At 41.7% G+C, this 18049-nt stretch overlaps 2 protein-coding genes across 2 annotated transcripts in view; one reads left to right on the top strand and one right to left on the bottom strand.

The window, feature by feature from the left end:
• Positions 1 to 783: 783 nt before the first annotated feature.
• The window catches only part of LOC111270966 (uncharacterized), a 31946-nt gene continuing 14680 nt past the window's right edge, over positions 784 to 18049 (bottom strand). Inside the window, exon 2 of the mRNA XM_086972721.1 lies at positions 784 to 4081. Coding sequence (XP_086828847.1) covers positions 1707 to 3482 — 1776 coding nt within the window. The 5' untranslated portion in view covers positions 3483 to 4081 and the 3' untranslated portion in view covers positions 784 to 1706. The remainder of the gene's footprint in view (positions 4082 to 18049) is intronic.
• The window catches only part of LOC111270967 (uncharacterized), a 29761-nt gene continuing 24931 nt past the window's right edge, over positions 13220 to 18049 (top strand). The window contains exon 1 of the mRNA XM_022851464.2: positions 13220 to 14355. Within this exon, the coding sequence (XP_022707199.1) occupies positions 14074 to 14355 (282 nt within the window). The 5' untranslated portion in view covers positions 13220 to 14073. The remainder of the gene's footprint in view (positions 14356 to 18049) is intronic.

Raw genomic sequence — 18049 nt, 5'->3', positions numbered from 1 at the left:
TATTTCCTTGTATAGTCCGAATATCTGAAAAGTGGTGGGCAATATTACTTATGTACATTGTTCAACGCCAGAAGTTCAAGTTTTAATCATCTACAGAGTTCAGTTATATATACATGTACCCGCTTGATTCATTCGTATAAACACAGAACTTAATGAGAGCGGGGATATATACGGGACCTGGGGCCATTACGTTTCTCTCCCGTAAACGAACGTTGGTTTACAATTTTAATACCGTTAAACCTTTCGCCATCTTTAGATGCACACGAATTTCCAACTATATGCAGTTCGATTTCCTAGATTGTCTATTTGACCAAATTTTAAACGTTAAATATTTCAAATTGTATTATTATTATTCTATCGAAGTTCAGCTGGAAGATAAACAGGCCAAATGAACACTTTTGATTTTTTACCATACGCGTAAATTATTATTAAACATCGTATTTTCTAGCTATACCACAGCTCTTCCTAGGAAGAAAAACGTTTTCCCTTAACTTTGTTGAATGACTGGGAATCATTGGTAGCCAATGTTGCCTTCACATTTGGGTCGTATAACCCCACCTTGTAGACCTTTATAAACCAACGGCATAAATGTCTTCTCCTGATGTTTTTTTTTCGAAAATAAACAAAATTATAGTAAGCCCAATGGAGCCACACAATAGAAGAATATCTTTCGCGTATTCTGATATCAGTTAGTTGTTTTCGATGCCGTTAATGGCCTTCCCTGAGCAAATTTTGACTCATATAATCTCATCTTCTCACACGTATGCTAAAAAATACCATATATTGACAGTGGCGTCTGTAGCAACTTTATTTGTCAGACTTTCGCTTAAACGGGCATATTCTACAAAAACAAAAATACAGTTGCTCCAATGGAACAGAGATTATAATATCAACAACGCTATTCGCTATTGTGGTCACAGTTGTATACCCTATATACATATATTTCAACAGCTTTCCGTGAACCATTTTTGAATCATCATTGCTATAGCCATTATCATCGTTCATTACTCATGGGATAGGTATAATACAGTGAAAATGGCAAATAGTGGACCTCGATTTCCAAATCTTTTTGACCGTATCGTTCGTCTGTAATATGCGGTAGTGTCGTCTAGTGGTCATCCAGCGAATCCTTGAGGAAGCCATCTTCCCCACCGCCACTTTGCCAAACGCTAAATAGGGTCAAGACTGATTGCTATTGCGATAGATCGGCTCCAACACACACTCACGCAATGCATTCCGCCGCTTCACTCGTAACGATCAATTTTAATATTTCCAATGTACTACCAAGCACTTAACAAACAGTTAATAGGGTACGCGGTGAAACAGTACGACACCATTCTGGTATAACGACGAGGTCGTTCTATCGCTAAGCACAATACTGTCCTTCTTTTCGGTCCTACCCGTTCGTATATGGTTCTATTTTTCAGCAACCATCATATACAACTACGAGACGAAAATTAAAGTACAATAGACACAATGCAACAATGCTATCAATATTCACAAGCTTTAGATCCTACATAATGTTCTACAAATGGTGTTAAGTGTATTGGTGTTATATAGAGACAACCTTCCTCGTCTCAAGCACAGGCTTGTGTCCAGTATTGCTTGTAATCGTCTCTGGTGCCTGCCATGTGTTGACAAATGGACGATAATTTTTTTACGCCGGAAACGCACAAACTGTGTGTATATCCCTCCGGCCGTCCTGCTTACATATTAAACACTTTCCAGTACCGCGTCACCTTTCGACCGCGGGGCTCGACGTGAAATTCAAGAATTACATCGTTCGGGTCATTCCAGAGAATCTTTCGAACATCATCTTCTAACGCAAACGTGTCTTTTGTAGATATCGTGGGCACGAGTTTCGTCGAGACAAGCAGTTTTTGCTGAAACATGTGATTGCAGCCAGGACAGCCATCCAGGGAACTACAACATGGCTCCAGTTTAGCTAGTACCTTTGCCTCGTGGTTAAGGTACGCTACAAGACTGTTCAGTTCGATAGGCTGCTGATCTTGAACGAACACCTTCCAGCGGGAGTTCGACGATGCCTCTTCAAGTCGACGATTGTCTTGTATTTTCGAGATGCTTATAAACGAGTTCATCCGACTTGGCGAGTCTGGTGCGAGTCGTTCTGTCATCCTTTCGCTGCAGTTGCACGGCTCCGGTGGTTCAATCGGGACACAGGTGCGACCATCGCAGCGGGTCGCGAATGGCGTCACCCGTGGTTTCTCTTCCTTCTCGTAGTCAGATAGTTCCAGCACTTCTTCCTCGTCGTCGACAGGCGTTGGTGTGGTTGTGAGAGTCTTCGAAGTCACTTCAAATAGACTCTTCACCCCACTTGCGAGACCCTCGAAAAAGCTGGGTGCAGTGGTGGTTGTTGAGTGGTCCTCGTCGCTCGCCATTTCTGTATGAGCGTCGAGCTCGTCACGCTGAGAACGAAGTCTGTACTTCGATGAAAATACCTCTTTAAGTCTACGCGGAAGTTGTCCATCGATACCAGTGTAGTTGACACTAACATTTCTAGTTATATTGGGGCCCATTATCGAAGGCCTAACTACGGGGATTTTCGCAGCTCTAACGTCGTTTGGTGTCGAGAGAGCTTGTAAAAGTGCATCAATATTATGCGGGCTATTCCGAGGAGGCAATGTTGTTACCTGTATCCGATACCTTAGGTGTCTTTTACCGACATCTCTACCCTTTAATAAAGCATCTAGAGTGGCATTAACACGATTAGTTCGATTTTTTTTCTGGGTATCATCTTCTTCGATGGTCTCCTCAACGGTCTCTTCAGACTCATCCTCAGTGGTCTCCTCGCTCGAGCTCTCAGAACTCGTCGGATCTTGTAACGCGCTTAAGGCCGACTTCAGCTTAAGATCCACTTTAGGTTTGCTCTTGTACGCAAAATGGATCTTTTGAGGTTCCACGTAATCTTGAATATATGATGAAATCATCAAATAATCAGATAAGACCTTCTCACTCTTCTGCAATTCACCGTATATGACAAAAAAGTATTTCATGCAAAAGTTGCGTACGCTTCTTCGGCCACGATATATCCGACGCAGCGAGCTCCGTCTCTCACGATTGACTCCGTCGGAAAGGATAAACAACGTCATCGTATTGTTATACGTACACGGCACGTCCTCTTTCATTAGGAGGCGATTTCGTGCCCGATGCGCTCGTTGCGGCAAAAACTGCTGATGCATCTTCGGCAAACCAGACCCGCCTTTCCACGCTGGCGAGGCGCGATCCATGACATGCATCGAGAAGCACACGACCGCAAACGTAAATAGCATCGTATTGAGAATTACGAGCACAATGGCACACCTTGTCCGAATTGTGATCATCCCTTGCCTAGAAGTCCGTTGGGATGCTTTGCACGAACGGGTTGGCTTACTTGCAGTGTGACCTGAGCCTTTTACTGCTGGATTTTCTCCGACCCTAACTCTCGAATAGAGAGACGACAACAGTTTAAGCAATGGCAACATCCCGCATTGCGGCGCACCTCCACACAGCAGCAGGGATCGGCGCTAGATGACACGAATAGGCCGCTCTCCGCAATTCTATTTTCCTAAAATTGCTTGATTCGGTTAGGGCCTGAAGGCTGGTCGCATGCGCAAAGGCGTAGGGTGAGGAGATGAAGCAAATTAGCTAGTGCCTGATATATTTCGAAATGGCTTCGGGTCTATAAGCCATTAGGTTGGCCTATAACGTTTTGTCGGTCAACGGCTGGCCGTTAGCACTTTTTATGTTTTTTAGCACGTTTACGTTATGATACTGGTGCCGTTATGCGATTATTTTTGGTATAGGCCGCGATGCAGACGTGATTCTCTTGCTGCTATGTCATTCGTGGACCTCGAAAAGAAGGGCCTGTGGACCACCATCAACATGCCGTGAACAGAAGGCACAGCGGATCGCCGTCAAAATAGGAACCATCGCCGGGCCGTTAGCCTAAAGAGGTGGCGAGAAGACCTGAGTGGGCCTCAAGATAGAAGGGAAATCCCCATCATAGTAGCGATCGGTGGTTGTCGCTGGTTGTTTGACGGCAACAAGAGAAACGCGAATATCGTTTTCGATTATCTATCAACTGTAAAGAAAAGAAAGATCACACGAAAACACGTATTGAAGAGGATATGCTCTATACCGACGCGTGATACTGCGCGCCTTGATCTATAATACTGCCTAGCCATGAACGGTCATATGCAGTGACGAGAAGAAGAACTACAAAACTTGTCAACTTTAACTTATCGACACCAACTACTGAAACAGCGGAAGTGCCTTTAAACGTAGACACGAAGTCCAGTAACTTGGCTAAACAGGTCATTAATGGACGCGTAATAATGTGGCACTGTACGTGTGAAACATACCCAACTGACTATTCCCACTGAGGAAGATCTGGGCCATACCAGGTGAAGTAGGACACACATGCGCACATACGAGTTTCGTTCGAATATCAGCAGGTGATGATCAACAGGTGGCTCGTGGTCGATATACCGCAGTAATACATCACTGTACTTCAGTGAGCAACACGTCATCACTGCTAACAGATATCTATGACGCCTTCTTGTTAGTACTGTCGCGTATGAGCACGTGATTTGACCTACTTCGTCGGTTATCTTTCCTTATTATGATTGGTTGATGTCATATTTTGTTTATTGTTCAGCATGAATGAAAATGGCCGTATAACATCATGTTGGTGGCCGCGCTACAAAAGTCGGCCGGTCAGCCTAACGTATTAGCTGCAATTGCGACAAGTGCAGCTGTTCCACCAGCTTGGGCTATCAGTCATTCGAGTCAAGCGAGATATGTTACAGTTGTTGGCATTTTGAGTGTGACTGATATCACAGAATGAATATAACGTTGAGTTCAACGGCATAAACACTTGAATATCTTAACAGAACGAAACGTTTTAAAACATAGAAAAAAACGATATTTGCTCAATTAAGTTCGATACGCATAAACTAGGAATATTTTGCGAGGGACAGATATTTATAATTTCCAAATAATATACCCCGTTTTACATCCTTCACGGATCGGTTCGCACGAACAAGAAAATACCATATGCAACTTTATTTTTCGGGAGAAGAAAGGGGCCACTAACTAATTATTGGTTTAAATAGAACTAAAAAAAATATGTGGAAATTTCAAAACGCTAAACTAGGTGGCTGCACAAGGGTAAATTTGACCTCCTGAACTCCAGGCCTCGAACAGGTTCTTGAAAAAGCTCGTACGCACTTCAAAATAATCATAGTAGCCTAAGTATGCCGCAGTCCATTCATAGAGTAAAGCTAACACTTTCTATCTCTAGATAGATCTATAGGAAAAATACACCTATCCGAATCGCGCATACAATGCTCCTGAAATCACACGGTGCATAAGGGCCCCTTAATATCACTCTTATAATCTATCACATTGCAAACAGAGTCGAAATATAATGCTAGGTTACCGACCTGGCGTAATCGATTGATAGAGACATAAGGCCGTCTTCGACGAGACGCAGGACGTTGATGATAAGTAAGACGCTAGGATGTTGTGGAGAGCGTTTGCATGGCATATACCGTTCACGGGTGCTAACCCTCAAAAAGATATATCCAAGTTGTGTATGTAAGGTATTAGTTCAATAGCATTACTAAATGGTTTTAGATTTCGTAGGGCTTTTGTAGACATGAATTTAATTATAGACGTTTGATGTGTGTTTGGCTAATTGGGTATGCGTTTTGGGACTCTTCCGCATAAAACCTATCGTCGTATCCAGACAGCTCCACAGTATCCTTCATTTGACTTCAAAGTTTCCGCACCGAAAGTTTTTACGAAACTTAGTGTTTACAATCTATTTCTACGTTTTATTTTTAGAAATTACTACGAGCGTCATACCCTATAATACGACAACGTTCGTGGTCTTTTATAGGACCCTCAGTTCGAGTGAAGCGGTGCCTTCAATCGCCCGGCGTTACTCAAAAATAGTCTGGAAACTTCACTAATTACCATGCTGATTCAGTCTGGTAAGTGGCTTGCCATCTGCTTTCTGTGCCTATGAAACAACTTGCTTTCGTGCGTACCCTACCGATCAGCATCTGTTTTCATTTGGGCCCAGACCCTTTGTGACGTACATACACATCTATACATAACTCTCTATCAAACATTTATTGGACAATACTTGTACAGTTGACGAAGACAAGTGGAAAGTTGAAGACGAATCGAACCGCATTCTATGGTACGTTTATCATTACCTTTGAACAAACATCTAGGATTTCCGGTTATAGCTGATGCGTTCATAGGGCGAAGGCAATGGTTTATATAGGACGATCTTGAATCGGAGTCAATTCTCTAGGAGGCGATAAAGTTCAATGAAGTGATGATATCCCTCGTAAAACAACGACGCACCGCTTTCGTTTACTACGAAAAATTAAAATGAGTGAAAGAATGATTTGACAGATATCACTTTAGGATTTATGTGCTTGTTTGAAAAACCACGACCTAATTAATAAATTCCGACTTCAGTTTAATTTTAACCCATCATACCTTTTACCAGCCTAGTTGTATTTGTAAAAAATCAAGACTCTTCTATATAGACTCATCGAAACGAGCTTCATTTTTCGAGCGTAGTAACGTAACATACTTTTCGTAGAGCTCAATCGAGCATCCTTTTAAACTTTTGAGATAAGCGACTTGTTGGCTAGGTCAGTTATTGACACTCACGACGAGTACTCGAAGTAACCAGCATCGGCGACCATACACACTTAACGTTGACGAAAGAAGCATTACGTCTTATTAGCAGATGTTGCTATCCCATCAAACAGTGGTACTCCGCAATCCAATTGTAAAAAACGCTTCATTTACTGAACACCACCATCTTCTCAAGTATGAACTTAAAACTTTTAAAACAGTCTGTATACAGGGTGCTTGAAAAGTTGTCGTGCAGTCAGCTTTTTATAAAAGGTTAAAGAGGTTATCTGTGTTTTGAACACCTCAATATGCGTTGAACCTTGTGTCTGCTATAGTTAATCAAACCTGGAAAGGCCGAGGTGTTTAGAAACTGAACGGGGCTGACAAAAATACTCGAATTTCCGAGCGTTTTTTCTCTCTCTCGACTATCAAAAGCCCACAACAAAGCAGCTTTAAATTTGTTCAATCTACTACACTAGAACTACACTAAAGGACTTGTAGCGGATCCAGACATGACTACTATTTGGCTTGAGCAGATCGCGAATACCATTGATAGTGACGGTATTGAAGCTACCTTTTCCGAAACTGTCAACGGCAGCGCATGGGACAATCGACGAAGTAACGGTGGATCTCTACAGGTAGATAGTAAACTAATATGAGGTTGATAAAGAAACGAATCGGTGACAAGCATGCATGTTGAAGCCATGAAAAATGTCCTATCTCTTTGCAACACGTTTTAGTCGTACAGGCTTCACTTGGCGTGCTGTACCAAAAGTCACCTACAGGGAATAGGACGTACATTAACGTACTCAGCGCTAACAATTGATTGGTGACTGCGTGTCTATCTTCATATTGTATATCATAGCGGGAATTTTCACTAATAATGTTTTCTGTATCAGCGGCAACGTAACGAGCGAATTTAGCAACTGATGTTCCGCTGTTGTCGTCTTGATATCCGATAAAAGTATGTAGATATAATTGTCGGCAAGGGGTCCTTCGGTTCGGCGATCTAGTTTGAATAGAATTATAAATAAAAACAACCATTCTCTTGAATAATATCTTCATAGGGCACGCAAAATACTTTCATATACTCGAAGGCCTGTAAGTAATTATTGAGTCCTATAGTTTTCCTTATAGATATGATTAAGTATAATTCACTGGGATTTTTGCTTATAGATAAATCTATATAGTATCGTAACGAAGCCCGGCCGATTTTCTAGCTCCCACCAAAGGTAATCTGGACTGTCTCGAGCCACTTGAAAATACACAGCAATAATTGAACAAGATCAACAGAGGTGAGCGTTACGGAAGTGACCAGCAGAAGTTGTAAAAGAAAATTGATTCTAGATAACAGGTAGTGCAGAATTCATAGGGTCATAGCCCATAACCAAACCCGTTTTAGTTAGAACAGCAGCAGATACAACGACCGGTTTACGCGATGGTCTAAGCTATTTTGGCGAAATATTTGAATAGGTGAAATATTTCGAAGTCCTATTTCAGTGAAGTGCACATCTTCGAATCGACCGAAGCGCCACCATTCCAAGTACTTGTTAGCATAATTCTAAACGCTTAAAGAAAAAGGCATGTACGTCAGACGCGAAACCAGCATGACGCCTAAATCAACACATAACTGGACACTATCAATCAGGCCACACTATGGCGAAACGTTCCTATAAATAATTTTCATATACGAATTTAATGCTAAATAAACCAACATCTCGCTGTCAGGCACCAAGTAACAAAAATAGAATTTTTTTGAAAGAAATATTCGAATACATAAGAATAACTATTTATTATGCTATAAGGGATGGCGTCGGGGCTATAGCTGAGAGTCGATACGAAGGCAACCTCAAGCTCAGCACTTGAACCTTGTACTATAACCCTCTACGCCGTGTATAAACTTCACTAATTAATCGATCAAAATCAATGTATATATGATGTATTTATACGATATACGAAATGAGCGATTCTTGTTTATTTGTTTTCAGTTTAATTCAGAGCGCCCATATACGCCACTCACGACCCATCCCATAGATAGTCACATCTTAATGCCTTTCACAGATCGGATTGAATACATGACTATTCTGGCCATTACATGATAGCCTGGATAGATATTTCGAAATTTAGGGTTGGTGCAAGCGTTAATTGTGGTGCTTCAGGCAGCAATACGAGCTTATCCGGACAGCCATAAAAGAACATGTTCGCTATCATTGGCGCAGCTACAGTTTTCATGAATGCAAGGAAAAACCTTATTCACAGTACCATCGCCCATCATTTCCTGAATAATCAGGACAGGATTAGTCTACCCTATATTTGCAGCCGTCTTTAATATATCACAGTGCTTTGACAAGGTCAGTGATGTTTTTCCTGCAGATTGTTTGATGCGTCTGCGATTCAGCTAAGTCACTTTGGCGACTTCAGCTCACGCCTCGCCGTGCGATACTGCAGACTGCCTATTCCTATATCTGTTTGCAACTATTTGCGCTCTCCGTTTCAGCCTCTGTTACTGCTATTGCTATGTTTTTTCCTTTATCCACGGAACCGAACTGAAAAAGTTCGCAGTGTCGTGGAATCGAGTGACCCGAGCCGGTTGAAGGCAGAGACACCGAACGCGATCTAGTTGCTTGATCAGTTGGGCGGTCATTAGCTGTTTGAAGCAGCGTGGGTTCGAAACCGACTGAGTGAAAAACTGGGCATGACAACACGTTCCAGCTGATTCCACGCACCGTCAGGGCAAGCGGTTTCGCGGTTTTCGCCAGCAGACAATGGTAACAACAAGAATTTTACTCTGTATGTGAGTCAAACTGGGTATTCATTGTGGATATCTGAGCGAGAAATGAGCTTTGCCTGTGCGCCGACTGTGTGAGCTTCAATGTCTTCGCGCCGAGGAAAATCAATGTTAAATTCGTGCGAGCGACTGCCTGTCTAACGCAAGTCTGCTTCAACTCTGAAGATTCAGTTGAAGTATTAGACTCTGACGCAATAGCCGTAGCAGTAATAGTGACCCGTTGGGAATCTACGTGCAGCAGTGCCTGGCCAGCTCGTATCGATGATCGCTAGAACACTGCGTTCGTTTTATGCGACTGCGAACAACAGTTAGTTTTCACGTTACACCAATAAACTGTTTAGCACACCTCTGGAGTACACCAGATCAGAGAGTTATTGAAGTCGAACGGGTATGTCGGTACAGGGTCCATCAGCGGCCATAACATCGACGACGACAACAACAGCAGCTCAAAGGGAATCACTTCAAAATCGTCTTCCCCCGTGATCGTCGCTCAGCGTAACGCGACTTCTTGATGCCGATGGTATGGGATCAATAAGGTAATTAGAAATAACCAGTGATCTATTTAAAAAGCGCAATATATACTATGTTGTATGAGATAGCTTCTAAATCGGAGCATCGGTGCGAGGAAAAAAAACTGTAACTTAAAGCGGAATCATTCGAAGTAAGGCTGTAAATTGGGATATAGATTGGTCTGTTTCATTGCGGCGGCCAGTAGTAAACGATGCAGAAGCCCATGCGAAACGCACCTTCCGTTTTCCGCGAGGCGCTTGGCATTTTTGAGTTACTGAAGCATGTAATATTTAACAAATAATATCAGATATTTCGCTTTTATTTGACGTTGTTTTTGTTTGTCGTTAATTTTTTTGCTTTGTTTTAGTTTAAAAGAAAGTCGGTTCCTTCTTGCACCGGGAATTATTGTGGTTGCGACGGCAGATAGATGAAGACAAGTGTGAGCAGTGATCATAGAGAAAGATTGCCGTGATTGTACAAGTTTTGTCCCTCTTGTCGTGTCCCACTAAAACACTATGAGACGCTCCTTTTTTTTTTTGTTACCCCATTGTTTGCTGTGGCCCACTACGCGTAAGCAACGGTCCCGTTGCTGCTTTCTAAAAATTACGCGCGATTTTGTACTACCGGTCCTATCGGAGTAGTAATCGCAGTTGTCCTCAAAGGTTGCAGGTAAAATACAACCTCACTTGTTTTTGATGTTGTGTCTTTGCCGAGAGTACTGCCATGCACCGTCATCCATAAATGGTGTTTTTAACCTGTAGACATTTACAGGCAGATAGGATTCCGTCATTTATTATTTGTCATTTGCTCAGTTATGAAATTATTCGCAATCTTACATACTAACATTAACTATTCAGTCAAAAACACCACAAGCAATTTCAAACATACATCCTACCATGGCTATTTCCAACGGCGATAAGCGAATTTTCCAAATAAATGTCGACATTTTGTTTTAGCCACGTTATATTGACCGCAACAAACAGATGCAGAACCCCTCTATAGTAGTCGCGAGGCAACACCTTTTTTTTATGGATGTTGCCTCATTGATTCCTCCTACGCTCGCGCATTGTACGAGATAATGAATCATGGAACACTTGATTTCCGCCAATATAGCCAATTGTGCCTGTTGTGTCATAAATAATCTTCGATCTACTGCGACACTACGAATGAGAGATTTCGGAAAACATCTGAAGATAATAATATCTATGCACAAAGATGCATTCAGAAAGAACCAGCTAGATATCTCCTCGCAATTATCTCAACGACAGGATAGTGTGCCTGCTTAGATTGTGCAGAACATAGATTGATGAAGCGTCAAAAAAACGCCGCGCATCAGGGGGACAATTACTAACTTCAGTGAAATAGTTTGTGTTATTTTCTTTGAAGTTTAATTAACACCGAATTCTTTTTTATAGTCATCTACCTGTATGATGATGACGATTATGATTACTATTTGTATGGTTGTCACAGAATAGATCTAGGGCTAATTTAGAGAAAATCAACGAGAAAACATTGGAACAAAGATAACCAATTTTCGCTATTCAGTTAATGGCCAATATATGACTCATTGCGTTTCATTTGCTTGTTGGGCCACATATAGGGGAACGTACCGTTAGCATTGATATTGTATTCCCTGATAACAGTCTACATGTACCTAAAGAATAAAACGTTAGCTCTGAAAGCCTTTTGTAAACCTACGCACCCAAATATGATACGTTGATTTCCAATATGATGTACGTAAAAAGGATCTATTCGAGAAACGGCGAGATATCTCCTCATAGTTATCAATGCATAAACACACTGCGACGCGATAAATTGGTGTTATAATCGCCCATCCTAGTATATGTATGTTTGCATATGTCTTTTACGTAATGCAAACGTACATTACGTCACCAGTAGCGGCTTATTTGGCCTAACTGTACAGGCGATGCCATGTTCATGTAGAGCATCGAAGCGTCCTTACTACTAAACGGACGGGTTACGGTATATGTTGGTGCAATTTCATTAAAAGGAAAACAATGATTTTCGTTCATAGAATCGTAAGCCACTTTTGCACGACACAACGGAGCGCCCGCTCTTCCCTCTTCTGAAGGCCACGTTATGTTACCGTAATATCGATGCTGATCGAAATTTTCTTTGATAGTATATGTGTGATCGTCATCTTATTTCGCTGGGCCGTGTTTTCGCCACTTTGTAGTTGACAGTAAAGAGGATCGTGCCGAGGCGTTCTGTACCGCGCTAGATGTTGGGTTGCATCCGATAAGGGAGTACGTTCTCGGACAGCGAATCCGTGTCGCTAACGGATTGGTAATTTTTACAAGTATTTTACTGCAGCAGGGGATCTAAATACTTACAAACAGCGCGTGTACAAAATGAGCAATACAAAGAGATGTATCATGCGTTTGGCGACTGATGCTAGCGGGTTGCAATCCTAAAGCTTACCGCTTAAACGACCCTCTTGTACGCTTTTTATTCGTATTACGTGTCTCGGTTATAATAACTTGAGATACTCGCTTTTGCTGTACATGCTCAACCTTGTCTTTGTTTTGAATCAGATCGCTCAAGTGCCAGGAGTTCGAGGAAAGGACACTACTTTTTCGGGCAGGAAGTTCGGATTGCGAAAGCAATTCTAACTAAGGCCCAAAATACATCTGCCACGGGTAAACAGAACGTGCAGAAAATTCCTGCATGCGAGTTGAGTTTGTGAAAGTTTTACGTCAGTAAAATAATGTTGGTTTCCACAGCAAACCATTAGCACATTGGGCTAGATTAGAAAAAAACATGCAGGACAGCCTGTCTTACTCGTTACAGACCCAAAATGCCGCTTGGTCAATTACCCACTTTTTAATAAAGGAGCTTTTGAATTATATTTCTCAGTTCTTGAATAGAGCTTATCTGATTCTTAAGTCATAGATAGATAGGCACACGACCCGTTCCCTTAAACATCTTCAAGTTTACCACTGCTATAACGTTTGATTCTTGCAGATATAGCTTAATAAATATGAAATCGAAAAAAAAAACAAAACTGCTACACATTCAATTGATCTCGCTATCTCTCCCATTCATTCAAGGGTTACACAGCCATACTTTTTTATCATCAGCTATCATCAAGGCTATCTGCATTATCAGTTGATTATTCAGCTATGTCTACGATTAGATTTTTCTTTCCATGACAGTAACATGTAATAGTCACCTCGCGCGTCATCGACGTGTTTCCTTTCTTTCTCTTGTTTTCGATTCTAAACCAGGACACGATGACTAGTTACCATCTGTTACCTGAAGCCTGCAGCCTCCTAGCTCAGTAAGTCTACCGACAGCAGCCGCGTCAGCATCAGCCCACCAACGAATCCATCGTAGGCTATTGCATTTATTGACTCGAAACGTCGTCAGAGAAGCGCCGTCGGCTCGCTTGCGTCTAATAGTACTTATCTGTTGCGGTCTGAAGATCACGCCGCCGTTATAGCAGCTATTGCCTGCTGCTTATGTTGCCGGACCGCGGTTCGTCCCTTGGACATGAGCTGTTGTGAGCTGCATTTACAGACAGTTATACGGACACGCTGATCCGCGCACATCCCATGACAGTGCGGCGATATAGAAAGATAGAGGGGCGTTCGAACGGAGCCATATTGGCGGAAAGGGGCAGTTCAACTCGCGCCGGCTTTCACTTGCTCTTTACGTTCGCAGGTTAAAACCACGGGCAGTGAGGCGCGCCGTTATAGTTCTGCACACGGCAAAACCATTCCGAACCACGTTTAACCGATAAAAACAACCAAGTCAAATAGCAGATTGAATGGATTGATCACAGGTGCATGCGACCTCAAACTCAGGCGTGTCTATCTGCTTTGAGCTATTGTTAATGATAGGGGCCATTACATAGAGAAATTACCAAGTAGACGAGTGCACGCGAAAATTAAGGGCAACAATATTCGAAAACCGACAGCAACTCGTGTGTATGCCAGTGACGTTCGCATGTACGTGACAGTGTCATAGTCGAAAAGGAAACTGTTTCGTAGTGAAGCCCTTCTTTGGAGTACCATCGAGTCAGTGCTTTGTGTAGCAGAAGCTGCTGTGTAGTAGAAACACATTAACGGCCATTGAGTGCTCTGTCGGGAAACATGCTGTGCCGTTTCATAGCACCGCTCTTGCAGCTCTTAGTGGAGGTCCTTGCTAAAACGTACCTGACGCAGCACCCTGTGCTCGCAGGCCATTATGAGCCAGAAGTGGTAAAAGTGGTTCACAAAGTTGTACCGGTATTTCATCCAATTCCCGTACCGAAACCTTATCCGGTACACAAGGTTGTGCCAGTTCCCCATATCATCAGAGTGCCTCACCCAGTCGCGGTACCGTACAAAATGCCCGTCGTCAAAAAAATACCGAAAATAGTACATATGCCCAAGGTATCGTAAATCTTTGTCCTAAGCCCTCGAAATAAAATCTATCTCGAAATAAATAAGTATAATAATAATGGGATCGATGAAGTTCAGGTGAAGTGTGTAGTAATCTAGAGCAGGCTTCGACGATAAACAAGCGCGTTTACGAATCGAAGGGTATTATGCAGCACGACGTGTATAGCCAAGGTTTAAATTGTGCAAATTAGAGTACCGTAAGATAGAAATACCATTACTGAAGCTTTAGCAATCCAAAACCCAACGTTTAATATATAAACCGTTTAGTTGCGTAGACAGCAAAACACCACTATACAGACGGTCAAGGTTCAGAGTTCCAACACCCATGTTTATAGATTGAAACTAATATATTTCTAGTCACAGAGTTTTAATTAGCGGCATTAAACACAATAGTTGGCCTCACTCCTGTGACATTCACCACTGTATTCGACAGTCATGTGATAAGACGTTGAAGTCCCGCCGTCAGTTATGGCGTATGGATTTATGATGTCCTTCCGAGTCGAGGGAGACGACAATACTTGTGAAGACGCTTTCACTAACGAACTTATACATCGAGCACAGCGTTTAACGATTGAGCAATCGAAGACCCACCTGTGAAAGCTGCCAATATGAGTCATAAAGTCGAGACATAGCGTTCCTCCAGGCATATTTACTTGCCCTATTGCGTCTTAGATAGCCGATCTCCAATGTAAGAGCCATAACACTGTCCTGAGTTACAGTACCGTTAAACAAATGCGTTCAAATCCTCATGGGGAGAATACGGACGTCGTAAGCGCACGTAATGCGCTAACTTTACTACGATTCTATCACGTAATCAATCATTCAATAAGTGCAATTCACTTGGTGGAGCAGATTCTGCCGATAAGGCCTTTAAAAGTAAAACAAAGCTCTAGCGTTCGTCGAGTTTTTACGTCTAGTACCGCTCCTAATCATCGCTTCAGACGGCTGGCTCCTCTCCACTAGAGACAAGCAGCGCGTACATAACTAGAAGGTCTCAAACCCAGATCACCTGGTGTCATTAAATTTAGTAGGCAAGTCCATTACCACTGTGACAAAACGAGGATATCTCTAGCATCTATAGTATACTGAGAACGGGTTCTACCAAAAAAGCGACTGGTCCTCCTGTGAAGAAAGCCTCGCATAGGTTATGGCTTCAATTTCTATAGAGGAGTTCTGCTATGTCTTTTATTGATCTTTGACATATGCAGTACCAATGAGTTCCCACTAATATCACCCTGGCCATGTTCGACGACAATACCGTAATCGCGTTCGAAATTCTTATTTTGTTGTCTTGCCGACGCTCCTCTGCTTGCTTGCTTGCTTGCATTCATTCCTTGGATGATTTTATGCAAGTTGAATGAGTCGCTTGTTTGAAACATCGTTGCCACTGATCGCTCCTGGCTGTTAGTCTTTTTTTCGTCATGAACGACGATGAAAATCCTTCTGTCGCATCTTCACAGGTGTAGAGGGAATTGAGTAATGGTATAATGGGGTCGAAACAGAGTATCGATCTTCTATCGAATCATATAGGGGTAAGGCATACGGGATGAAATCAGCGCACGTTCCGTACCTCACAGGGGTGTGCCGCCAAGTATTAGGTACAGTCAAATTACCCTTAGCGAAGGCTATAGGCCAATTAGAAATATGCCATTAAACGATTATGTAAATTTTAAATAGCGTTCGACTGTAAAGGTGTATATTGGAGCACTTCACACCGTAACTACTCGGATGCGCTCATTCGTACGTAATGGATACATCCGAGTAGTTCAGCCATGTCGATGAATGAGCTGGTTGTATCTTCATTGGTGTACATATTTTGTCGAAATTTAGTATATATTATATAGGACAAACTTCATGCGATACGATTGATCTCATAATAGAAACTCAAACAGGGGACGGAGCTATCGATTTACATGCGCATATTTATCAACGCGCCCCATATTCCTGGTATAGAATACACTTACAAATGTGCCCATTGGCAGCCTGCATAACCTTATGTAGGATTATTAGTAGGCAGACGCGCTTGGATAGAGTAACAGAAACAGTAGTCAATTATATGTTATACGTGAGTTAATGTCGCTGGGAAGGGCAAAAAACAATTTTATCAAAAAATTGCTATACAGCCAACTTTATTTAAGTAGTGTTTGAAAGCCTGTTGCAAAGGTAGGGTGAAAGATACTGGCGTCGACTGATACGTACCAATGCTCAACACCGCGTTTCCGAGAAATGATAAAATCAGACATAGTACGTAAACATTTTGGAGCGTTTGCACTCAGTATTTTAGAATATATATATATATATATATATATATATATATATACCGTTTTTTTGCTGGATATATTCGAATAACGCAGATTTCTCACTTGCACCCTGTGAACTGTAATGAACATCGCAGAATTACGATGTTTACGAATTCGATTGAGCACTTCTTCGAACCGGAGTAATAATAGCCGTATAAAAAAACTTATCTTTTTATAAGTGTTCGATGCAACTAGAAAAACTGCTGTAGGGGCAAAAATCGCCTTCGGAGTACTTCTTACTTTCACCCCAAGTATATTTGGACTTGCTCGTTTAAAGTGATTCTATATAATTGTCGACAATTGTCTCTAATTTAGTAGAAGTGTAGTATAGATAATGTAATAGAGCTATACAGATCAGAGCTGAAAACACCTGTTGTTTTGCCTTTCGGAATGGCCTGAATTTGGCCCTTAGCAAGACACTCTTTATGTCTAAGGTTTTCAAATAACGGCAGCATTATTTGAACTGACGAAAGATATTGTCAATTCAAAAGGTATCGAATTTTACTAAAGAATGCACGCTGTGGTACCGCGGTTTCCTTAACAATCATATCGGATATGTATTTATTTTTATAAGTCATTTTCGAAACTATTATATGCCTTTTGACAATTAACCTAGAGTAAATGTTAGGTCCATTTTAGCTGAGCATCTTAATGCTCTAACGAAAATCTAGGACATAATTTTCCCATGTTGATATGTTAATAGCGTTATTTATGGGAAACGCCCTCAAGATGCCGACAATGTTGGAACAACGCGCCTATTTAGTAGGTCCACAGAAGCCTAAAGAGCTAGAAACGCAGCAGTTGTGGAGTCCAGAAATCAAAATCTAAAATAAATATATTGAGTCTTACGTCGATTTGCTCTAAACATAGCTTTCATAAATTCGTTAAATATTCAGTGGCCTTAAGATTCGAATGTAAGCTTACTAGGCAGGGCTTTTCACACTTTCATAGCTTAGCACCTATATCTAGTCTACACATCATCGTAGAAGTGGATCTACAATATACGTAACTGAATCACCTAATTATATGAGCAGATCCCAAGCTAACCTCACGCGCGTCAGAAGAACAGAGAAGTGGATTCTAAATTACAAAACTTAAGTTACAAAAAACATTTCATATATGAAACTAGACCTTAACAAGTAACGGATGAACAGACGAATGTGCTTTTATTTTCACTGTCTAAATGTGTAAGTATTATATAGCTGTTTCGTCCCTTGGGCTGAAAGCTTTATTGAGTTTTTTCAATTCCCAGAGCATAAGTACAGATAGAAGCGTTGAAGTCGTTCCAACTTTCCGCTTGGTAGAATAAGTTTCGGAATTGAAATTTATGTTTCCATTTGATAGTTTTCATCTTACTTGGTTTGTACTTCACACCTCAGATATCG

This window comes from Varroa jacobsoni, unplaced genomic scaffold (assembly GCF_002532875.2).
Source record: "Varroa jacobsoni isolate VJ856 unplaced genomic scaffold, vjacob_1.0 contig00228, whole genome shotgun sequence".
NCBI classification, from domain to species: Eukaryota; Metazoa; Arthropoda; class Arachnida; order Mesostigmata; family Varroidae; genus Varroa; species Varroa jacobsoni.
The sequence above is the reverse complement of the archived record's forward strand: the minus strand, read 5'-3'. Positions and strand labels throughout refer to the sequence as shown.